At 47.2% G+C, this 25,071-nt stretch overlaps 1 protein-coding gene across 1 annotated transcript; it reads left to right on the forward strand.

The window, feature by feature from the left end:
* The first annotated feature begins 4,659 nt into the window (after positions 1–4,659).
* LOC308070534 (somatomedin-B and thrombospondin type-1 domain-containing protein-like) lies at positions 4,660–17,410 on the forward strand. Its single transcript, XM_080404601.1, has 5 exons — positions 4,660–5,265; positions 8,555–8,749; positions 9,683–9,761; positions 11,571–11,747; positions 16,464–17,410. Exons 1-5 carry the CDS (start codon positions 5,037–5,039, stop codon positions 16,579–16,581), a joined length of 798 nt encoding a protein of 265 aa, XP_080260727.1. The 5' UTR covers positions 4,660–5,036; the 3' UTR covers positions 16,582–17,410.
* The last annotated feature ends 7,661 nt before the right edge of the window (positions 17,411–25,071 follow it).

Raw genomic sequence — 25,071 nt, forward strand, 5'->3', positions numbered from 1 at the left:
CCGGTGAGGAACTGGATGTTAGAAACACAGCTGTAGCAGAGATCACAATGGAGGAGCTGCTGTGGCAGAGTCTGGGATGGTGACACCCCCCCCAGCTCAAACTGCTGGCCCGGCAGCCCCTCCTGGCAGGGCAGTTTTTCAACCTACAGGAGCGATGATTAAGGGACAATTCAATGGAGATCTATAAAATCCCGAGTGGCCTTGAGAAAGTAAATGAAAATTGATTGTTCCCTGTCTCTTCCAATACAAGAACTAGAGTTTCAAATTAAATTAGCTGACAGTAGGTTCAAAACATCTTTGTGCCCTGTGTAGCGTACCATTTTGCTACAAGAGACTGTGGGTGCTGAAAGTTTACGTGGGATCAAAAAGAGATGGGAGAGAATTGGCGTAAGACATGGACTGAGGCATAGGCACCATCTATTAGGAAATCCTGGAGGTGAAATGACCAAAAGCGTGAGAGCATTCTGGGGAAATACTGCTATACATTCAACCTATCTTATATTCCCTCCCGGGCGTCTGCTATTAGCCTCTATTGAAGACAGATAGTGGGGGTGATGGGTCTTTGTTTTGACCCAGTGCAGCTTTTCTAGTGGATGAATAAACACAGCTTTTTATCAGCAGCACTCTGAGCTCAAATCCCAGTTTCTGCTCCTTGCTCTGGTATGGTTGGATCGGCTCTGAGGAGTCAGAGGACACCACAGTAGCTTGTGCAAAGGGCATCTTTGGCCTGCCTTGGGCAAGAGCTGGGTGCACTGAGCTTGTGTGCTGGGAGCTGGGGCTGGCAGGCTGGGGACAGCAGCATCCTCAGGGTCTAGGATGGAATGAAGGGCTGAGTTGCTTCAAAGATTTCCTACTGCCAGCACGTGGGGAGGGGAGTTAAATGCTTGAAACAAACAGTGAAACCTCAGGTGAATGACTTCAATGGAATAGCCAGGCAGGGTAAATTGTGGGAGACAGCCAGGTGTGTCTTGCATGTGTTCCCTCCTTTTCCTGAGCTGTGGACATTTTTTTTTTTTCCTGCCACACAGAGGGAAGGTTCTAGGATGGGAAAACATTCAGCCAACTACAGCAACAGGTAGGTGCCATGAACACAAAACCACAGCATTTGCTTTGGCCTTGGAGTGAGGCCAGTTTACTCCTGTTCTGCCTGATTAATCAGGCACAAGAGTAAGGGACCGTTTGGAAGGGAGAGTTGTTAAGAATAACGTGGGGCAGTTCAGTCTCTCTTTGGATTGATGTTGATGGTCCTCTCCTGCTGCATTTTGTCTCCAGTTCAAGCAGGCATGGTGTGGCATAAGAGCAAATGCTGCTGCTCAGCCAGAGCAGCAGCCTTAGAGGAGCAAGAGGAAATGTAGGGCTTGTGTTTGAATATAAATACTGCTGAAAATGAAACAGCTTGTTTCAGAGGATGCTGAGGAACCATTTCATGAAGGGGGTTATCCCCCAAAACAGGATGATGGAATTAGGAGGAAAGGGATAGAAGGTTTTTACCTAACTTTAGGTAAATAAAGGAGCTCAGCTTCCAAAGGGTGGAGGGGTGACAAGAGCTGGCATTCAGTGTTGATTTGTACAAGTGCTGTCTGTGCTTAGAGCAAAGTCCCTGATTATCAGCTATCCCAGAAGGTCTCAGCCTCTTGCTGGGTTTCTTGGTTATGGAGTTTTGCTGCTTCTATCGGATTAGTTAGTTGTAGGAAGCTTGATCATTTGCCCCAGCTTTTCTTTGAAAACATTTAAGTTTCTGAGGGTTTCTCTGCTTCCCTGCTGCTATTTAAAAGCTGAGAACAAAGTTGCTGTGTGGAACTGGAATTCCTCCTGTGCTTCTCTATGCCCTGCAGGACAGTCTGTTTTAGGACCACATGTGCTAAAACTCACCAGCAAAGCCTGGAAAAGTATGCCCTTGCACGCTCTGGGTGTGAGATAGGAAAAGCAGCAGATCACAACAGAGACTGCTACAGAAATTGATTTTCAAGTTAGTACCTGTTCACAGCAGCAAAAGTGTAGGTGGAAATACTGACCTTTGCCTCCTTTTGGACGAGTATTGTTGCAATTGCTGTTGATTTGCGTCATGTTCTGGAAAGCTCGTGTGAACCGGTGGTGATTCTTGCTGAAATATAATGAAGAAGTAGAGCATCGCTGTGATAGCCTTGGAGAATGGTTTGTATGAGGTGGCAGCCAGCTCTCCTGTGGCCTTCACATATCTGTAGAAATCAGCTCCAAGAAATCAGATCGTGTGGTTGGCTACTTTCCTTCTATGTTTTTACGTACTTGGCTGTGACAATGGAAAGTAAAATCAAACACTCTAAACCAGAACCTTTTTTTTTTTTTTTTTTTGTTCCTGCAGACTGATAGCTCTGCTAGTTTCCTTATTGCTGGAATGCACAGGAATCCCAAATCCTGCACAAAGGACATAAAATGTAAGGGGCTGTATAAACACAGAACAAAGAAAATACTGCTGTCCTAATGTGTTTGTAATGTATGTATAAATTATCAGGTGATAGGGACATAAAGGCAAATGGCTGAATGCTTGGAAATAGGGTAAATCCTGTTTAAAAACCTGGTAAATCCTATCCAGGATAGATTATCTTTTTTTTTTTTTTTTTTTTTTTTTTTTTTGGGGGGGTGGTGGTGGTGGTGAAGTTATGGCAAAATAAAGTTTAAGAAGAGGTTGGTATTGGACAGCATTCCACAGATGGGTGGATCAGCCTGTGGTGCAGGCATGGACACTGATTAACTACCCAGAGTGAAAGTAAGAGTAGGCTTCCCTTTGTCCCTTGGAAGGGACTTTCCATCTGCAACAACCTCCTGCCCCTCAGAGTTAATGAAGGGAGCAGGAGGGCGTCTGGGAACTGGGTCAGTGGCAGCTCCAGCACAGTGCAGCTTAATTAAGCAAAGGAAAATGAGTGAGAGGGCAGGAACCCCATGTGGTCAGCCAGGAAAGCGGTTGAGTTTGAACAAGCAGATAAAAGCTGCATTTCCACCTGCCCTGGTGAGCTGCCTCTTGATGTTCCCCATAGGTTGGAAGACAGAGTTTCCACTGGCAAGGTCAGCGCTGCAAGCTGTTCTGCTCCTGAACCTCTCCTTGTAAGATGGACTAGCCACATTTCCTTTCTGTAAAGCACACTCACTTGGCTCCAATATCCCTTAGAGGGCTAACGGTCTTGACAACTCTCTTGCAAGAAATCTGTTGCTGGGCTGATGTGGTCCAGCATGGCTTAAGCCACGTTTTCCTTGGCTTCTTTGACATTACCGTCTTCAGAGCCTGTTAGGGAACAAACAGAAACAAACCCTAACACCCCCCCCCCCCCCCCCCCAGCCGCCCCGGGGCTTATGTCAAACCAGAATGAGGGAGAATTTCTGTTTTCAGACTGGGATTGTGAGATGAGCAACAAAGTTTGCTCCCAAGAACTTGTGTGGGGGTGGATTGAATATAAACCTCCTGAGATGTCTGAACCCAGACCCAATTTTCCTAACAGCGCAGGGTCAGTCAAATTGCAGTCGTTATGTGGATGCGTTGCTTTCCGAGGCTAATTTTCATTCAGTCAGTTCTCTATGCCTCATTAATGTGAAGGTGTTCCTCCTACCTCCACTATTGTTGGGGGGGGGATGGGGACGGGACTCGGAGCATGGCAGCATCAGTGCTGGAAACAAACACCTGGGAAGCGCTCTCTGTTACTGCCCCTCAGTTAATTGCGCAAGAGCCACACAGGCCTCTGGTTTGTGTTGACTAATTAGCTGAGTAATGCAATCTCCTTTTGAATGTTCTTCCTGTTCTAGATCAAGAATGAGACATACATTGATTAAGTTACCTACCCGTGGTCACATAGCGAGTGACTCATTGGCAGAGGCAGGAATTAACACCTGGTATCATTAAATTCCTGCTTCCTAGCCCCCATGGCCTCTTGTTTGTAGTGCTCTTCTCTTTCCTCTCCTGGCCTTTTTGCCTCTTGCCCACTACAGGGTTTGTTACACGTGTGACTTCCAAGGTGACAGTATCTGACCACTGCCAAGAAAATGAGACATTTTGCTATGGTTTTGACATACAAAGAAGCTAAAGTTCCTTTTAATTCTGATCTTTTGGGAATGTTTTACCATGTTATCCCTGAGCTGAGGCGCTGGCCCTGGTCTCCTCTGCTCCCATGCCTCCAGCACTGAACATGACAAAGGTGTTAGCCTGTCCTCTAACATTATTTTCTGTTTTTCTAGAAGCATCTTTGCTGCAGTCTCCCTGAAGTGGGAACGCTCTGCCCATACCCACTGTTAGTACAACAGTAATCGGTTGCAAAAGAACCAGTGGGTGGGTCTTGTAAATCCCAGCTCAGTATTCAGCGAAGTATAACATCTGTCGCGATCAATATTTTAGAGCAAGCCTGTTTGATAAAAACTTACAGTAAAGCCTTTAGCTTCCTCCTGAATAGCTAAATAATTCACGCCAGTGGCTCTAATCGCTTTAAGCTTCTTGCATTTGGAAGTAAGCAGCAAATTCAGGGTAATTCTGCAGGGAGGCAGCATAGCCAGCTGGAGCGTGTTTCTTGCAGGCTGCCGTGCTGGGAATGGAGTACCTTCAGGTCTGTGGTGGCTCCTGGGGTGTGCTGCAGTGCAGTCCGGCCCCAGATGGGCGCTTTGACCAGTACGTTTCGATGATGATCTGGCTGGTAAGCGCTGGCCGTCAGACATGACAGCCTCGCGTGTCCGAACCCTGCCCACAGGGTCAGGGCAGAGGCACCGCACGGGAGCGCCCGGAGAACACGGGGGCTGGTGCGGGGCGGCTGCACGGCGCCCCCCGGGGCCGCGGTCCCCCTGGGCGAGGCGAGGCGAGGCGAGGCGGGGGGCCCGCCCGCTGCGGGGCCGCCGGTGGCACCGAAGGGCTCCGGGCCGAGGCGGCCGCCCGGGTTGGCGGCACCGGGGCTCCGCCCGGCCCGCCCCGCCGCCTTCCCCCCTGCCGGGCGCGGGGAGGCGGGTCGGCTCCTGCCCCCTCCGCGCCTTGGCGGCCGGGCCGGGCCGCGGGCAGCGCCGCTGGCTGAGGGCGCCGCGCCGCCATGGCGGGCCGCCCCCCCTGGGCCGCGCTGCTGGCGCTGCTGGTGCTGCCGGTGCTGCCCCGCCGCGCCGCCGCCGGCTGTGCCGCCCGCGGGCTGTGCTGCCCGGGCCGCGACCAGGCCTGCCGCAGCGCCGGCTGGCGGCCCGACGGCTCCCGCGGGCCCTGCTACTGCGACCAGGCGTGCGCCCGCACCCTCGACTGCTGCCACGACTACGCCCGGGCCTGCCCAGGTGAGCGGCCGGCGGGGCTCAGCCCCGCTGCCCCCCGCGCAGGCAGCTGCCCGGCCGGGAGGCGCCGCTGGGCGCCTGGGGACGCGGAAGGGGGCGGCCGGCCGGAGGGATGCTGCGGGCACGGTGGTCCCCGCCGAGGCTGTGGCTCCCGGGGGTGCTGGGGTCCCCTGGAGCAGATCGCTGGTGGGACGCGTGGGGATGCTGCGTGCTTGGACAGGACAGGAAAGCGAAGTGGGACTGAGTCAGAATCCCCCGATCCCTTTCCCTCTTGTGGGTTGAATGAGTATGGATGGGATCAGTTCTGCGGCACCTGTTAGTCCGTGCTTCCCGGCAGAAGGCACCGACAGCTCCAGCATTGGATCTGGTGGCAGCCTTGACCACAGTGCCTGTGCGGCCGTGTGCCGGGTCCCCGGCAGCGCTGCCCTCCCAGGGGCACAGCAGCACTCCCTTCCTCCCTCCCTCCATCCATCCATAAATGTCTTCTGCTAAAGTGCGGATGTGAATTGAGGAGGTAAGTGATTTTAGTGAGTGGTGCAATCTCGGTTTCCTTTCCCACAAACAGCACCTTCAAAAAGTCTTACCCGCTCGCATCATGTCATTTTTTTGAAACCTGCATGGCTGTGCCTTAGCAGCAGAGTTTTGCTCTAGGCAGATGGGCCTGCATTCCCATGATTCAATTGCCCTTTTCCTTTCAAGTAAGAGCTGGAAAAAAGGGGGGAAATAAATTAATTCCAAAGTGATTTGAATGAGGACAGGCTGATGGGTCTGCGGACCAGCAACTCCTAAGTGCAGCGGAGAGCAGCAAGCATCAAAATGTTGCCCATGGGATCCCGTACACCTGGCTCACCTCTGGCCTGGGGCAGGGCACCCCAGGTCTGTGGGGAGGGTGCAGCTCGGCTGTCCTGCCGTTGGGGCTGGATGCCCCCGTGCCTTTGGTGCCTGTTCTGCACACGGCTGGGCTGTTGGGTGCTCCTGCAGTCCCGCTGAGTCTGCGTCCCGCTGCCCTCAGCAGTCAGGGATAACCGGGATGGATGGGAACCCCTTGTGTCTATTCCTCACATGACAGAAGAGTAATAAGAAGAGTGTTTGCAGCCCTTGTTAGGCATTGTGAGGGGGTGGAAGGGAGCGGTGACTGCCCCTCGCTGCGCTGGGCACCTTTGCAGCCGTGCAGGTGTCCCAGGGCTGCCCTCGCTGCCAGCCCGGGGCACTGGGCTGCCTCTCCCAGCCCGGTGCCATCCTGTGGCTCGCTAGAGGAATAACAGCATCGGCGAGAAAGCCGGTTTTGTGGAGGATGAGGTATTTCTGCATTATTTCTTGTGATTCATTTGCGGTGGATGTAAGGGACCCAGTTCTACTTTGACTAGTATTGCCTTGGCAGCCTGGCCTTTTTTTCTTCCTCCCACCGCTGAAGAGCTGCTTTATCAAACTGAATTGTAAAGCAAAATATTAAGGCAAAGGCATTAACATCTGACACCAGACAAAACTGAAGAGAGCAGAGTAGTCTGAGTAAATCAGATGCACAAAAGGATAATAACGTTGGGAAGCCTATGATCCAATGCACAGACTTTTTTATGGTGCCATTGCTGCATAGATGAAAAGTCTCAATCACTTAGATAATTGATTTAATGCCTGATCTTTGAATAGGTTTAAAAAGCTGTTTGTGGTGACTTTAGACAAAGAAGAAAAGCAATAGCATTTAAAAGATCTTCCTGAAGTTTTGAAAGATAAGGGCAGTTTCAAATGAGGTTAATGCAGTGATCAGGGGTGTCCTGATTTTGGTTAAAGCAGGACAAGGGCTTATCTGTGTTTGGTGGGAGAATAAACTGAAGTATCAAGCTTGAGCTGCTCAGAAAGGCTGGGATTCGCAACAGCATTTGGCAGTTCACATCCCGGTGAAATCACTGGGACTCAGGCTTTTGAATGCCTTTCAAACTGGGGTGCAAATGCCTGTTACTGTAAGGTGCTGAGCATAGTGGCTCTTCACGGATTTGAATGGGCTTGTAGAATCGTTTAGGTTGGAAAAGACCTTTAAGGTCATCAAGACCATTGTCTAAACAAAACCTTGCCCTGGTTTAACCGAGCACTTCCAAGTCCATCATTCAACCATATCTGCATCTTTAAATTGATGTCCTTAGAAAGGCTGGTGTGGTGTATTGTCACACAGTGGCCCAGCTCAGTCACAAGATACAGAAATGCAAGGAGAGGGACTGTAGCCAACTGAGAATACGTAAGGCAAAAAATAATATATGATAATATATGAGTCTAGGCTGACCTGCAAGTGTTTTTCTCCAAAGGTATTGTTCTTGATGGTGAGGTTGTGTTGGTTAAGTACAACTGATCAAATATGTCATGGGCTATGGCTCCAGTTGCCTTTGGGAGAGACCAGCAGGTGAATGCTCTTGTGCTTGAGTGATTCCTGTGTTATTCCTGATAGCTCTCCCCAAAGGTTCAATCCTATGAAACTCAACTATGGGCATGCTCATGGAGAAGAGATCACGAAGGGGATATGTGACACAGGGAGTGGTGCCAGTGTGTTCCAGACTGAGCGAATGGGATGTTGAATGCTGAAGGCAGGCATTTCTTTAGCTGCATTGGAGGTCAAAGCTTAGGAGTTTAGCGCCGTGGCTACTATGTGAGAGCAAGTAGGGATGCTCAATGCTGAGAAGATTTTTGAAGCACTACATAGTGCATGTTTCCAAAATTTAAAGTCTTGAGTCACATCCTCAGACTATTTTGGGATTGGTTCCAACACGTAGAAAGTGGAAGCCATTGTATTTCATTTTAGTTCTTGAACTCAACTCCAGCCTGCCATGCTGTGGTCCAGACTCCGTGGCTGGTCATCATGTGCTGTGTGACATCTCACAAGAGAAGTTGGTAAGATTTCAGGCCTTATCTGCATGAAGGGTCTACAACACCCTCCCTTTTCTCCTGCTCTTTATCCTGCTCTTCCCCTACCATGCAATTTGACCTTGTCTAATTTTAAAACTTTTCTCAGTTCATCCAGTGCAGGTCCCAGTTTGCAGGGGAGGGTTGCAGCAGTATAGGAGATAGAAATAATAGAAAAAAAACAGAATTAGGTGACTGGCCCCATGTAGACTGCTCTGGATGGCTGGAGCAGGTGATTTCCTGGGAGCAGAGCTACTGGGAACTGCTGAACAGAACTGTGGGACAAGTGTGAAATAAGGAAGGTTGTACTGAGCTTTGTCAGAAAATGTCTTTTCTAGAGAAGGCACATCACTGACATAACTTCTGTAACCTTCTATGTCCCTGTTTGTTACCCTACCTCCAGTTATCCCCTGTGTCGTGTCTCAGTGGAGCGTCTGGAGTGGCTGCGCGGAGCCTTGCAAGACCACGTATCGTGTTCGGAGGAGGCACATCATCCAGGAGCCCAGGAACGGAGGAGAGGCATGCCCTCCTCTGGAGGAGAGGGCTGGCTGTGTGGAGTACTGGACTCAGCAAGGAACGGAGTGCAAACAGTCCCTGAGTAAGTCCACTGAAAATGTAAGTGGCTGGATACGCGAGGAGAGGACCCGAGTTTGAGGCAGCAGAGCTGATCTTTCTTTACTGTACTTGAAAAGAGTTGCTTTCAGACACCAGCATGTTTGCTGTGGACCTGTCTGGTGTAACTGAGAACTGTGCTCTTCACGCAGGGGCTTAGAGATGTCCTTTCCTGGACAGTATTTGAAAGCAATGCCTGCTGTGGGCTGAGATCTGCTGTATTTCAAAAGTGAAATACTACAGGCCAGTTGTGATCTCGCTTATACAAGTGTAAATGTCTGGCAATTTTGATAGAGTCGGTAGATTTATGCCTGTTTAAAACTTCTGTAAGTGAGTGTTAAGCAGGATTTTTTTCTTTTTAATATTTTTTATTTTATGAGTCATCTGCAAAAAGTCATGAAGGAGCAATACCCATCAAAGGCAAGGTATGCCTTCTCTGCGCTGGAGCAGAGTGCATGCAGAGGAGACCTCCATCTATTTCTGGAGAAAGAGCCTGATTTCAGTTTGTTCGAATCAACTTTTCATGATGTACCTTAAATGATTTTTAGAAGAGCTGCTTGTCATTTTTACTGGTATTTTGGGGTCAAAATCGGTCCAGTCTGGATGCTGGCTACAACTGACTTTTTCAAACCTGTTGAGAGTTGTTAAGTGAATATTGCCTCCCCACTCTGTCTTTTGGGTCTGCCTGGTAAGTAGGCTTACTCTGCTTAGGTGGAAAACTGGCAACAGTACAGTTTCTCTTTTTAGTGAAATGGTTGATGGTCACAGATAATGTGAAAATACAAAGTTAGAATTGTTTTTGTCTCCTCCTGAAGATAAAAGCATATGACATTAAAGGCCTATCTTTACTGTTTTGCAGATGTTAACAGCCTTAGTGCATTATTGCCACTTACGCTATGTGTACTCTTTCTCTTTGCAGTCCCAGCATTAATAACAACAGGAGGGTTTGGAAAAGCGAGGAAAAGAAGAGCTGCAGCTGATGGCAATGAAAGAGCAGGGTATGTTGGAGGCTCAGCACAGGCACTCAGTCACACTCCACCTTCAGTGTCTCACTGGTTGCAGTTTTGGGCCCAGCTTTTTGCCCATCAGAATCAGCGTTTCCCAGCAGAAGGGTGGCTCTCTTCTAGAGCAGGGTGCTGCTCTCCCATCAGCGACAGCAGTAACTGCAGTGCATCTGAAAGCTGTGGGTCTGCCTTGATATAAGGCCAGTACAAGACTGAAATTCAGCTCTTTGTTGATGGCATCGCTGCTGTTTAAGGTTGTGTGATCAAAAATCTGAAGACCATTCATTCAGCACTTCCCAGTGTAGAATCTGGTGCAGTCTGGACTTTTTTTACATAAATGGGGTAAATTCCCAGGGGACAGGGTTTGCTATCTTTCTGCATGGGAAGAACATCTCTCCCCCTTTTCAGCCCTTTCTTGGCTGTAACACTGCCTGTTTTCCTCTGCAGCACTGTTGCACCGCACAGGTACAGGCAGGGTTGTGCAGAAAGCTCTGTTGCATGTTGTCTTCTGAGACACAGCCATCTCTGTGTGTGTGCTGCTCTGCCTTTGGGTTGGTGCCTAAGACACAGGGGAGCTGGTATCAGCCTTCCCAGTCCCCTTCTTTCCCAGCTGGGATCATGGCTAGCAGTGACACAGTGCTGATGGGAAAGGTTATCTTCCACTCTGTAACCCCTCATACACAGCTTTGCAAGCTCGTTATTCCCCAGAGGTTCTTGCTGCAGTCCCTAGTGTTTTGCCTGTTTCTTGTTGAGATCTGCTGTTCCTGTAAACACTGTGTGGAGTTTCCCAAAGCTGCTCTTCCAGTGTGATGCAGCCATGCACTTGTTGATTTATTTCCCCAAATGCTGTTGTACATGTAAGTATTTCCATAGTGTGTGAGTGCATCCATCCCCCTCACTTTAGTGTCTGAAGGAAAGAGCATCTGTTCGCCCTGAGCCTTCCTTGGACTCCTCATTAGTTGAGCCTTCTCCCTGTAAAATTCAAAAATGTGAACATAGCTCTATTGCACCCATATTTATCCTTGCTCTCTTTCCCTCAGGTAAGACAAGGAAGCAAATAGCTCACACGGTTCAGTGTGCTGCTTGAAGGTGTTTGGAAATCCCCGTAATGACTGATACAGAACCAGTCTAGGCTAGAACCCATTCCTCTGCTGTGTTTCTAGATGGTTACTGAACTTCCTTGGTTTTCCCCTCCAAACAAGGCCAGTTCCTTTGGGCTTTCCTCTCGGGTCTGGTTAAAATCAGAAGCAAAGCAAAGTCTGAGCAGGGCAGAAGTGCTGTGTCAATCTGGTAGTCATCCCACTGAGATATGACAACCCCACTGTGTCACTTAGGAGGGGGATCATCACATCATCGTGTACAGACTGATTCTTAGTTCCTGTTGCAAGCTGCTCTGCAAAACCTGTTATAAGTAAGTGAGAGTAGATGATAAAGTGTGGTTCAGCAAATGGATTCCAGACTTGCACTCAGAAGACCTGTCTGTTGGTGGGGGTTTTTTTTGCTTTAGTCAAATGCTTGACCAATCTGCATCTCTATTTGTAAAAAAAGATGCCAGTAATACCTGATATTTTTTGATATGTCAGTTGAAAACACCAGCAGAGTAGTTTTGTTCCCCATTTAACCTTGTTGAAGTGCGGGTACACGCCATGTTCTGGTTTTTATGACCTTGGGTGTGGGATTTTTTTGTTTGTTTGTTTTCTTAATTAGTGTCCTGTGGTCACACAGTTTAGTCTATCTCTTCTTGTCCCATGGAGGGCTCTAATCTTGTTACTGAGCTAACCTGCTTGGTTGTTTTGATTGCAGGTACTGTGTTGAATTCCAGCTTGTGGCCATCACGCCGGGCTGCTTGCACAGCCACCACTCATACACTCGCTGGATGCAGTATCTCAGGGAGGGCCACACTGTCTGTGTGGAATGTCAGCACCCAGCTTTAGACTCCAGAAGCCTACATTGTTATGGGGATGGCAGTGGAAGCAAAAAGTAAGAGTTTTAGCTTTTGTTTTCCTGTTGAATTTTTCATTTTTCTCCCTTGATCAGCTTGTCCCAGTTTCATAATGCACTGTGTGCAGCTCTCTGGAGCACTCTACATATATTAACTGGTCTTTGTTGCATACCATGAGTTTCTTGCAGATACAAAATAACCTGGGGAAGCTCATGTATTAAACCAGTGACAGAGCCAGGACTGAAGTGTGGGAGTACGTGCAGTTAGCCTGCTAAATCTCATTGACTTTTAAGTGGCACAGTTGTGGAGGTTTTTTGTTTTAAAGACACTCTAGCAATGCTTCTAAGGTTAATGGTCCTGTCTGATGTCAAACAAAACCAAATCTGTTTCTGATTTTTAAGCACTGGGGATTATGTTTCTACAAGTGACCCTTTGTGGGTGTTTCTGGTGAGTGGCAGCTGGCTTAGGGACTTGGTGTGTGTAAGTGTGCTGGCACTTAAGGTTGGATGGAAGTACTGTTAAATCTTTGCACTTTCAGCATCCTTTCCCTGGAAAGCTGAAGAAGCTTTGGGGTGACTGATGGGGACCACCCAGGTTGTACAAATTGAGCAGACTTCAGCAAAGAGGAAGGGAATGGCTTGAAGCTGCAGAACACATCTGTGGCAGAGCCAGAAACAGAGGAATCCTGGCTCCCGAGCTCTGCTGTGGTCACTGGAGGCACAGCTTTGCACTGCTTTTATGCTCATACTCTTAGCCCCATTGTTAGTTTATTAAAGGCATCCTCTGAAACTGGTTGGCAGCCCTGCCTGTCCATCAGTGCTGGGCAGGGATATTTTAAAAACTTATATAAATGTTGAAATAAGCATGTTCATTTGAATTAGAAACTCTAAATTAGCATTGTCAGACCTGAAGCACACAATGTGTTGCACTACCAAGACTGCCAATAACGGCCTTTTTTAGGCAGGGTTTTTCTCAGGCTTTTTTGTAAGAGGAAGTCATCTTCTCATGCCTCTTCCTGCCCTGCCTGGGCTTGTTATGTACAAAGGTTCCAAAAGCTTTTAGATAAAGAAGAAAAAAATCACAGTTGGTTTGGCCAGGAGTAGCTCTTACCTGTGTTCAAGATGTAACTGATTATAAAAGCTTACAATAATGTTATTTTACTAAAACCCTGGAGCCAGACAGGAACATCAGATTAAGCAAAATAAAAATATGTTCAGGAATTCATTTCCTCATTGGGCTGCGAAAAGAGGCGAGCATTTTCATTTGCTTGACCTGGTGAACAGCACTGAGTGGAAGCACAGAAAATGGCACTGTGTCCTTTAGGATTGGTGATCTGATTGTCAGGTAGCTGGTAGGCTGAAGGCTGGAGAGGGGTAACGATAACGGAGCTGGGGTGAACGATGACTGGTTCACTGAAGTCAGCACTCAGCCCTCACCTCAGCAGATGGTTTAAATCCATCCCAATTGAGCAGAGCCTAGAAATTGTTCCCAGAGTCTTGCTAGAGGTCTGTAAGCTGAACTGGTGGGACCCTTGCGCTGCAGGCATGTGAGAGCCAGCAGGAAAGCCAACTTCTAACACCGCCAGCTTTTACCCCTCCAGCGTTACTGCCTGTAATGTCAAATGAGGTCATGTCTGTGGCATTTTCTAGGCAGGTATGAGCTCTGTGTGTGCGCCAGGCTGAGGTACTGTGTGTGTTCACTTGGTTTCATTGCCAGGGTGGTAACATAGACTTGAAGGGGTGGCAGAGGTGGCCTGAGCAGTGGACAAAGCTGCCATCTACAAAAGGCAATGGAGATGCACTTTAAGCCTCCTTGAACCAGCAGCGCTGGGCAGCTGTGTCAGCGCTGGGCAGCAGAATGTGTGACTGGCAGGTGGAACATGAATGATGTCTCTGGTCTGCAGCTTCCTCATCCTCTGTGTGTGTGTGTGTGTGAAGCCTCCCTTATATTTCGCATGGATCTTTTAGGTAACTCCCATGTATCCCCCAGATAGGACACCTCCAGAACATGGTCTGGTGATCTTTATCACTGTATGTCCTTACAGTGGTGAGTCAAGGAGATTGTTGGCCAGGGCTGGGTAATTTGCTTGATTTTCTTGATATCAAAATCTCAAGCGCAACTATTTGCTATAGGTATTCTTTATACGAACAGAGCTATCCTCTAATTTGTTTCAAGAAAGAATATACTTTTTTTATGAGGTTGCATGGAGGAAAAAACTGACCTCTGTGATCTCTGAGAAGATACTGGGTTGTTGGTGGGGACAGCCATTGAGTGGGATGAGGGAAATGTCTGTGAAAAGGCTTCTGCCTTCTGTTAAAGTGGCCATATCTGAGTGTGCACTCTGCAGGGGAGCAGTGCTCTGAGGGGATCGCGTGGTGAGCTCCTCAGGCTGGGAGTCGCTGGCTAGATGTGGAGGGTGTAAATGCGATGCTTGTAAAGAAAGGTGGAAGGAGATGGGAAAGCAACTGTTTCCCTGAGAGGGAGGTTGGTGGGAGGCCAAAGCTGATGCCAGAGCCTAGGATGCGGCGAGTGTTGAGTTTGCCTAGATCTGTTCACAAGTCTCTTGGCTGTATGCTCGGTTCACGCTCATTTTGACTTCTTGCTGGTGTAACTCTGCCAGGACATGGGGACAGTTTGCGGTAACCACAGAGCGCTGGTTGTGCCAGCTGACCTGCGCCGTGGTGGGCTGGCCCGGGGCTCTGGGGGTGCTGGCTGAGGCTGTGTGGGGAAGCATGCACAGCTGCTGCCGTCGCACCCACGCGTGCCTGCACTGTGCTTCTCACCCTGTCAGCTCAGCAGCTTGTGCCAACATTAGTTCCCTGAGATATTGTTCCAAGAGTGACTCTCAGGAAGGAAAACATCTGACAGAGTTTAAAATAAACTCAGCAGTGCTGGTATATTTTGATGAGTATTTCCTAATTATCTTCTTCTGTCTAAGTGGGGTCTGGCTTATAAATGCTTCAGGTCGAAGAGAGATGCTGGTTATCTGTGCCTTCCACCTGTCTCCCACTCTGTAGAAGATGCTGGTTCATTTTAACCCCTGTTATGCAAGCTGAGGAGGTTTTCCAAAGTCCTTGATTTTCGGCCAGACCTGTGGCCATCAGGTGAGGATAGCTAGGATAATCTAGCTTGCATTGGCTTCTTTCTTCTGGAAGGTTATGAGATAAACAAGGCAAAGCATTGAGCCAGGAAATTGATCTCTTAATTTTGGGTCATCTTCTGAAAGGTCTACAAATAAAGCACAGACTTGACATCTGTGAAATTGTTGCTCAGCCTGTGTCTAGGAGGATCAGCTGTTTTTCATCATCTGGAGCAAGATGTGGCAGTTGTAGCACATGAATGTCCAGACTGCAACAGTCTGTGGCCATGCTCATGGGATGGAGGGAGAGAGGAAGGGTGGACTTGATTTATGGCAAAATCAGTATTTGCCTTCCTCATCAGCAAGATGAGAGTAAGCAGGTTTAGCGTACATGTTTAAGGAGTAAAGCCTTTTAAAGGTAAAGCTGCAGCCCAGAGTTCTGAAGGGTATGGGACTGCTCTGTGCACAGCTGGCTTGATCTGGGATCTGAATCCCCCCTGTGCAGATTCTGGAATTTTGAAATGACCCCAAGCCAAAAGAAAAATACAGTGAGCCTTTTCCAACCATGCGTGATGCATAAAACTGTGCTCTGGAGCATGATATCTCATTAAACCAAGGTCAGGGTTATGTTTGTGGAGCTGGAGCAATCCAGTTTCCAGAAAACTATAAAACAAGCAGAACTTAGAGGTCGGTTGGGCTATTCTGTGGGCAGCTGTCTGCACAGGGCAAGAGTTGATCCAGTTGTGCTTCTCTGAAGGTCAGGGCTGGGACATACTGACGTGAGAAGTTCCCTTAGACCACCAAATGCTAAAATGTGGGAAGGAGCATGGTGCTATAGCAAAACTTCAGTTTCTGTGGCCGTTAGGCCAGCACTGCTTGGGAAAAATGGCCCGCGGACCTGCTTGGTTGTTTTAACAGGATATTTCTCTGTTCAGTTCTGGTCAACGTATTGATGGACCTGAGAGAAAAAGTGGGTTTTTTCCTCTACTTAAGAGGCCTGTGAGTAACCTTGTCCCAGCACTTGTGGGTCTGGTACCTCCAGCTATTTGCCAGCCAGAAGCTGTGTTGGCGTGTAGCTCTTAGCAAGGCAGAAAAGCTTAGGCAAGCGTTCCACTAATGTGGTTACCCAGAGATGCTCCTGTCTCTGCACCTGCTCACACAGACACGTGCTGTGTGTTGCGTGCTAGGTACTTATCCAGCACCTTGGTGGCTATGGGTGGCCACAGAGCTCTGCCTGCTGAGGGGGAGCATGGTGTTATAAAGAAAAATGGAGAAAGGGGTGTAACCTGTCGGGTAACTTTGTAACCTGTCAGGTTTTTCACTAGAGGAGTTATGGGGATGTCGGTGTGCTTTGTGAATTGTTGATGCAGTGCTGGGCACCTCGAGGGAATATTCCTGTGAATCCTTTTGCACTTAACATCTACAGTATGTGCTGCTCTGGGTTCTTCTAGTCCAGTGTGCCTGCCTGACTGGGGCTTTACTTGGCACTATTGTAATCCTATGGGGGTCACTGTGGTTGCTGCTTCCTTACAGCAGTAGAAAGGTAGAATTGGATCCATGGAGTGAAAATGGATGTTAGCAAACTAAATGGGATTTACGGGATGATTTAAGCCCTCGTTGCCCTGCAGCGGCGGTGCAGCTCATTAACTATCTCCCTCTTATGATTATGTTTCAGGAATCAGCTGTTGCACTGGCAGGCGGTAGGGAACCCTCGATGCAGGGGAACCTGGAAGAGAATTCGCCAGCTAGACACTTGCTCCTGCCCTTCTGTTCACAGCTTCTTGTTCATCTAACTTCTGACAGTCCCAGCGAGCAAGTGCTGTGATGGCTGGCACCAGCGAGTGGCAGCAGTCGGAACCACAACCAAAGCAATGACTTCATGTCAGAGGCTGTGCCACTTACTTTCAAGAGGTTGCTCTCTGTACTGGGGCATCCTGAATCCTCTCTGTCTGTGTGTACTCCTCGATTTCCAAAGAAATCAGGGTGGCTGTGAAGTGCCAGTCTCTTTCTGCCCTTCTGTCCCTGAGAGGGGCCTGTCTGACCCTGATGACTTCTTGCAAATTCCCCCTTTCTTGAGAGGAACAAGAATTCACCGGATAAGGAATTGGACAAAAAAGGCCATATGAACCCAGGTTTAATTGTTATTTTTCTAAAGTCTCAATGAAGAATCAACAACACAAAATAAATTAACTCAAGTGCCTGCTTTTCATAGCAATGGCACTTCTTCATGGATGCTTCCTGCTTATGCTTATATATCTTCCCCTTGTTTTCACTCTCCCTGGTCTCACCATTTCATATTGATCCTCAGTCTTACAGAGGGTTGATTTTGTGCTGCTGAGACAACAGCAAAACATAGAAATGAGCCTGTTCAAATCTGTGAGAACAGAAGGTACCAGGGATAAATTAGCTCTTGGACTTCAGGTTTCAAGGAGCATCTCTGAGTTGCTCCAAAATGCAGTGCTCTCCTGGGGCTCTAAATAGGAAGTCATCCCAGCTGTACCGGGAGGGCTATCTATAGCTTTGTATTTTTGACTGGAAAATATTTGAAATATTTTCTTTAAATTCTTCTGATTTATATTCCTATTTTTCTATAAATGAAAATAAAGGAGACTGGAGACATTCTTCCAGTGTGTATCTATTTGATTAACCTGTGTAGTGCCGTCTCTTTAGTGCGTGAACCTGCCTAATTTGTTCCAGCCGATCCCGCTGTTGACTCCTCTGCTCCAGCAGGTAAGACTGGAGGAAAAGTTGCTACTATCCAGTTCCAGAATTAGTCAGGATTTACAGGTGTAAGTCCAGCACCACGACCTGCCACTATGCAGAAGTGGATGTGATGTTTCTTTTAATATACACATGCTTCTGGATCTGCTTAAAGAAAATTACAGAAAGGACTTGCGCTTTGCGGCAGGTTGCTGCAGTGGTGAGCGTCTGTGTAATGACTTTTGTCAAAACCCAGGTGAGTGGCTGGGGGTGGCTCCAGAAGAGAGTTTAAATGCTCAAGTCTGACTCTAGATTTGGATTCTGAAACCTGTGTAATGTCCATGTTGAGGCTTTTTCGTGGAAACATTAAAGGGCTCTGCGGATACGTGCTTGAGATGCTTGGAGGCATGTGTAGTATGGCAATGAGAGGTCTGAAAGTGCCTGATGCCTCTTGGCCAGTACAGTAGGGATTTGAGAGCAAGGCTCTGCTTTTCATTATATATTACAAGCTGTCTCTGTGGATTAATGATTCACAGTGGGTTGATCACATCCCAGAATAGCAACATTTTAAGGAAAAAAAAAAAAAAAAAAAGAGGGCTTGTGCTTCACTGTCTGACATAATGTGTAACTAACTTGTGGCCTGCTCAGGAGTACTCGCTGGTTTGTGAGCAGAGGGATGCGAACCTCTGAGAGATGGCTTGGGAATAAATAACGGGAGTACAGCATTTCAGTTTTTGCAGTGAGGAATTCCTGTTGAGCTGGAAGCCAGTTTCATTTTCTTGGTGGAGACATAATCACGGTAGCATTTAGTCATTGGAAGTTGTTCTTTGTCCTGCAGAAGCCCCATATTGGGTCACACGACTGTAAAGAGGCAGCTGGTCACTTCAGGAGCAGAGTGGAGCCTCCTATTGGAAACATTTTTCATTTTCAAAATCTATCCAAACTTTTGACAACACGAAACCCTGCTTTTATCAGATGCTTTCAGAACTGAGTACTTAAGATAAAAAGGACAGAATTTTTGCTTAATAATGCTTAAAAAAACTTAGTCTTCCAGAAGTTACGTTCACTCCAGTGCCCTTCTCCTATAACATCAGAACCAGTCAAGTAGAAAAAGGCTGTATTGCAAGGTTACAAATGATAGTGTCAAGTGGGAAAAGCCTTATTGTCATCAGTGAAAGGATGTGGCAACTAAAAGCACATTAATTGCAGTACCTATTATTTACTGAGTATACTTGTTATCTGCGCTATGTTTATGTGTATGACTTTTATTAAATTGTCATAGTACTTTCTGTCACAGATTTAGTCCTGACACTAGTCTGTTTGGTTGTGAACCTTTCAGGGTACCAGACTGCCCTCCTGATTCAGTGTCTTGGGAATAAGTGAACCCTAAGAGACATTCTTTTGATAATACTTTGTCCTATTCTGGCAGAAACTGTAGGAAACTCTAGCCAGGTTTGGTGTAAATTTGATGTCTAGGAAGTTTGCAGAATCAGTTTTTTAAGTGAGCGAAGGTAGCTGTGGAGAGTTGAGAAGTTTGAGAATAGGCTGCTTAGATATAATAATCTGGGTCAGATCACTACAGAACCTGGGCTTCATTATATATTTTGGAGTTTCATGGTAAGTTTGCTAAAATGCACTTTAGGTTGACTGAAACTGCTTGTGGATTCATGTCACATTTGGTGATTAGTCCTCGTAAATGGAGACAGAAGAAAAAGGGGGATTTAGAAGTGGTGGAATGTTATTATACCTCCTAAGAAGTGCTTTGATCTTTGATTTTGGAGTTTTATTTCAAGAATGGAAACAACATGAGTCAAACAAAGTATTTCATTCAGCCTGCTCATTGTTTCCAAGCTTCTGTTTTGAGGAAAATGTCAGAGAAAAAAAGCCCTCATTTTGAATTGACCAAAATGAGTTATTTATCAATAGTGCTCTCTTTTGGGTCCTGCTTTTGAGACAGCCGTGATACTAAATTAGTAAGCACAAAATAGTTTGTTCCTATGGCCAATGACTTGTTGGTCAGCATTTTTTTTTGCTGCTGCATTGGCCCTGAGAGCTGATAACAGAAGTTCCTAACAAGAGCTGCTGATGCTGGCTTGGTAGGACTTCCAGTCTTTGCTTCTGTCACCAAAACCCTGGGGATGCAGGAGTATGAAAGAATTAGTCCCTGAGGGACCCTCACAGCAGCTGTGGTTCTACGCTGGCTATGTCTCTTAATGAAACAAGACATTGCAAATGTCTCATTGCATCAGCACATCCTAAAAAGGGCTGTGCAGTGTGCTGGCTTCACCTCCACGCTTTGGGTGACTGTACAGACAAATCCTGTTGGTAAATTCCTGGAGGAAGGAAGGAGATACAAGTGTGTGTGTGTGAGAGAGAGCAACAGTGAGCCTTTTACTTTGACGAAGATAATGAAGCTGTCAGATCACTTTCCCTGCAAATGAAGATCCACTCATGGTGTAGACACATACTGGGTCCTGCCTGTTTCCTTATAGGGGCTTTATCACCATCATCATCATCATAACCTCCATCATTTCTGCTGCCTGAGTTTTGGGAAAGACTTGGAAATCCAAAGCAAAATACTCCTGAAAAAATGGCTTTGTACAGTAAACATGCAAGGCAGCCAGACGTTGAGGAGAGGCTGTTCACCAAATATGACAGCCGTTCCCATGACAATGCTAAAAACCTTTCATCAGTGGGTATCACCAGGAGAACGTCTCCCAAGGCAAGTACATGAAGCCAGGAGCTTAGTCCTCATCTTCCACAAATCATCCTGTTGGGCATGGAGAATGAGGCGCTGCCAGCTGTGCACATGCAGCTCCATCTTTCAGGCACCAGCTTGGCTCCAGATGAAAGAAGAGCAAATAAAGCCAAAGAACCAGTGAGCCTGATTTATGCAAAAGGAAAATTAAGCTTGATTGATGTTCCTAACTTCCCTCTGCTCTCCAGCTGAGGATCTCAATTTTTAATGATGAAAAGCCAAGCAAGAAATCCAGGCCATTTTACAAACTGCTGAAGAAGCCATGTGATTTTCTCAGTTGTAGAGAAATCTTTCCAGTCATGATGGAGATAGAGGGTGACCCTGGGAGAATTCTGCTTTTCTTCACCTTAACCCTGTAGCACCCAGCCTGTGATTCAACAGTTTTCTTCTGCATTTGAAACATAAGGTGGTAAAAGACCATTCAACAATGAATGTATGAGGATCTGCTTCCTTTCTTAGGGAGAAAGCCCTTGTGCATTTGGAAAAAAGAGATAAGATATGCCCAGAAAGCTCAGGAGCCAAAGGTAAAGGTAAAGAACAGTAAAAAAATGTGATTTTCTTAAATAGCCTTGTTGCTTTCAGGACAAACTATTTTTTTTCTTTTGCTCAGTGGCCAGAGAAGTTGAGCACATTCTGCATGAATGGTAGGAGTCAGCAATACTCCATAAATGAGACTACTCTGTTATCTTTAGCTTTCTAAACCTGATTTTTTTTACCCTTCATTTTGTGTATTTTGAGTCCTTAAATATTAAGATCACTGCCTTTTTTTTTTCTTTTTTTTTTTTTTTTTTTCTGTGAAGAAGGTTTTTTTAAGTCCTTTCCAGTTATAACATTAGTTGCTTGGTGATAGTCGTGACACTGCAAGTGGAGGAGTAGAGGTGAGAAAGGAGAGGAGAGTCTGAACCAGCAGAGATTATTCTGTTCTGTAAACATGTCTCCTGCAGCTTAAAACTACAACCCCAAATATTAGCAAGATATTTTTTTTTTCTTTTTCTTTTTAAAATACCCTGGTTCTCCCATTCTCAAGCTGGGTGAAATACATTCACTTGTAAAGACTGTTCTATGCATCCGTCAAATCACCAGCTTTTTAAATCCCCAGGGCTATGCAGTGTCTCCAGGCTGCTGGGCTGTGGTACCCCCAGCTGGGCTTGTCCTGTGACACATGTGCACAGCTCGCTGTGACACTGTGGGACCTGGATGTGCATTCGGGACAGGACGTGCTCGGCCGCATCTTGTAAACAAATTGATATTGGAAAGGGAGAAAAGTGGAACCATGGTGCAGTTTGTCCGTGTCTGCTGACCAGTATCACAATATCACCCTTTTTTCCTGAGTTCAGGCACAGTGTGTGACCCCATACTCCCCCAAAGCCAGGAGTTCCACACCCTGGTCCGTGCCACAAAGGAGGTGCAATGTTTCTTTTTACCACCATTCCCTAATCCTCAGGGTTGAAGATCCTGTGCTGGGACCTGGGCAGAGGTCAGCGTCGCTCTTTCTGTTCACTGTTCCATTGCTGTTACCTGCTGTGCTCTGTGCTCGTTGTACTTGAGCTCTGTTGTGCCCTTTCCGTGCTGCTAACAGCTTTTGGATTCCTGGAATGGTGGTGTAGGATGATGCCAGCACTATTGGGCTTTCACCTTCCTCCTCTTCCGTAACGATCCTCAGACCAATTAACCGATTCTTGATGTATCCCTTGCACCATTTTTCAGCTGTTAACAGGTGGAGCAGAAGCTGTCTGCAAAATGGGAAAAATGGGAGTTCCTCAGCTCCTTCTGCTGGCGGGGGCGAGCCGACGCTGCCTGGCTTGCTGGATCCTGTGCCTTCCTGCTCACCCACAAGCTGAGGCTGATCTGTGAGTGCTTGGGGCTCCTGTCTGAGAGCACGTAGTGCGACTGGACACCATCCCCATCCGAGTGCAAGTGTGCTTGTGTCTGGGGGGGGCTCCCCTGGGGCAGCACCTGTGACCTGATGCAGCATCCTGGCTGCTGGGAGAAATGGTGAGATATAGGAGAGCATCTCCAGGAAACAGTTCTCAATTGTGTTAGAAGGATACTAGGTGGAGAAACAGGGTTTCTCCAACATGACAACAGGATGCTGTTATTTTTCCTTTCTCTGTTTTAACTGTGTCTAGCAGCTGGATGCAATACAGAAGCAGATCCCTGAAATTCTTTAAGAAGGAGTGTGGCTTAAAGCTCGATTTTGGTTCAAGGGGATAAATGAGCGAGCTGTTTCACAAATGATGCTCAGGCACAAAGTGAGTCACCTCACCCACCTCTCCCTCTCAGCTCCCCGCTGGGGGCATCGGCTGTGCTGGTTTGGGCACAGCAGTGTGAAAATGCAGCCTGTGATCACCAGTGGAAAGAGCCGATCGCATGTGGTTACGAAAGCCCACAGCCACGGAGCTCGTGTTCTGCCGGGCTTTTCCCCCTCGGTTTGCCTGGTTAGGGTGAATCCTGACAGGTACATGCTTTTGCGTGCTGAGCTCCTCTGCGTGCTGCACTCTTTATATTAATGTCATCTGCCCAATTTAGGAATAAAGTCCTAAGCCATTCATCTTTCTATGGCAGAAATAAAGCTTAAATATTTCCAAGAAACCCACCACTGTTTATCATGCTGGCTAAGCTGGAAAGGTTTAGTTACAGTGTGTACTGAGGACTGACAGCCAGCCCCAAAAGACATAATACACGAGCCCCCGGAGCACAGCACCACCCAGGGTGGCATGCTTGTGTGTAGGGGAGACAAATGCAGCGTAAGGCTGCCTTGTTTTACCTCTGACATCTAAACAAATGGGAAAGGAGCTGTGCTGTGAGAGACTGAGCGCGCTCTGGGCACCGGGGGGAATATCAAGGCTTTATGCAGGAATAGGTTCCCCTAAAAATGAAATCATCAGCAGCTGGGAGGTTGCCAAAATGAGTTGCAGTCTTCTCTACACAAAATGACCCTTTAGAGCCATAAGCTTGCTACTGGCACAGGGCTATGAAATATTAAGACTTCTGCTGTAAGATGCTATTTCGTCTTGTTGTTTGTCTTCAGAGCTGCCTGGCTGCTGGGAGAGACTTGTGAGACTGCCCCTCCGCCTTGATGGGGACGGGGTGTTGTTGGCAGGCCGGGGGGCACCCCAGACATGATTTGGTAACAAAAAGGTAGGACAAAAAAGACAGCCACGGAGAAGAATCTGCAAGACCTTCTTCCACAGAATAGTGGAGTACGAACTGCAGGACCTGGTGAACATAAACATCTCAGCTTCCAAAAACTGGTTAAGCTTTTGCCATCAAACAGCAAATGTCAAAACAGAGAAGTAAGTATATATGGTAGCCCAGCCAGCCCTAGCAGTGCCCCTCTGTGCATCACTGCAGCTTTGTTCCCCACTTACACTGCTTCCTTATATGAGCATTTTCTTTGAAAATATTATATACGTGGAGAACACAGAGGCAGATCAGTTTTGTATCCTATATAGCGATGTTCACGCCTGCTTTGTTACTCCAGTCTCATTGTCTCAATAATCCAATAGATCTTTACCTAGTTTTAAGTTTTGAAGGTCTGTTTTAATGATTAAAGGCTTAGACCTAATGGGAATTTCTAAACCAGTTTTTAAGAGCAGTTTCTTGACTGGAGCAGGACTGCCCACACTGGTAATGTTAACTACGTGTCAGGTACCAACAGAAGGACAGGTCCATCTTCAACAGCATCTCCCATGCACAGAGCCCCAGCTGGTGGCAGCTCAGGGGACCAGGTAGATGCCCTTCCCAAGGGGCCAGAGGTAATTCACTCTGAGCTAGTTAAATTTTGAATTTAAATGGTCTCTATTTGCCAGTGATAGTTCAAATGTTGTTATTAATATATTTATATATTAAATATATATATATATAAAATATATTTATATAAATATAGAATTAATATATGAAGCAGTGGGCAGAATTTACTGTGTACTTCTCATACCGTGTATAGGGCAGCTGGCCTGCAAGTCAGTAGTAAACCCCAAAGCAGAAGGATCCAGCAGTTAGCTGTGCTGTCGGAGATGCTGAGCGTGCAGAGGAGAGGCTGTACGCGGACCTGGGCGATGGGCTGATGGTGCAGGGCATCTCCAGCGCCTGGCTCAGCAGTTGCAGTTGTATCTCTCGCGGCTCCAGTCACAACCGCAGCGTTTCGGGAATAGCTGTGGGTTTGTTTGTAATGTGGATGGGCTTTTCTTTCTTTTTTCCTTCAAATGCAAATAGTCTCCAAGGTTAATGCTGTTTCTCCGAAGGATGGCCGTGCCTGTGTGAAATCGTGGGCAGCTGACCACCACATCTTGGGTGCAGGCTCACAGGGCGAGTGTGGGGACTTCTCTAGCACATCAGCTGTGTGGCTTAATTTCTGTGTCAAAATGCAAAACAACCTGATGGCAAATGGGACCTTTGGATGTGAGAAATCATTCAGCTCCACTAAGGTGGTTTTTTCTGGTTTTGTTTTGGTTTTTTTTGGTAACATTTAGAATTGCACTATCAATAGTCGTTAACAGAAGTTTCCTAGAAATGAAAATTACATGTAAAAACCAACGTACAATTAAATTGATGTGATTGGGGTTGTCAGAGAGAGGGGAGCGTTTACCGTAGCTGGCATCAGTAATTGGTCTTACTAATGTAAAGGCATTGACGTGTCAGGGTGTGTTACAGCTGCCCTCAGCTGGAGTTTGAAGCAAGCCATGCAGTCGCGGTGTGTCACCTGTGTCCTTGAAGGAGAAGGGAGCAGAGCTGGCGGTGAGGCAGGACGGCACGTCTGCTGCCTGCCCGCTGCCTGGCGCTGCCTGAAACAAGTCTTTTTTTAAGAGTTCCTCACCACACAGCA

The sequence above is a fragment of the Falco punctatus genome, assembly GCF_963210335.1.
Source record: "Falco punctatus genome assembly, chromosome: 10".
Taxonomy (NCBI): domain Eukaryota; kingdom Metazoa; phylum Chordata; class Aves; order Falconiformes; family Falconidae; genus Falco; species Falco punctatus.

Bases quoted from the DNA above. Each gene is read 5' to 3' on its own strand.
- LOC308070534 (XM_080404601.1), top strand. From the start codon at position 5,037: ATGGCGGGCCGCCCCCCCTGGGCCGCGCTGCTGGCGCTGCTGGTGCTG. The intron at 5,266-8,554 runs GTGAGCGGCCGG...CCCTACCTCCAG, and splicing joins CTACGCCCGGGCCTGCCCAG to TTATCCCCTGTGTCGTGTCT. The intron at 8,750-9,682 runs GTAAGTCCACTG...TTCTCTTTGCAG, and splicing joins GGAGTGCAAACAGTCCCTGA to TCCCAGCATTAATAACAACA.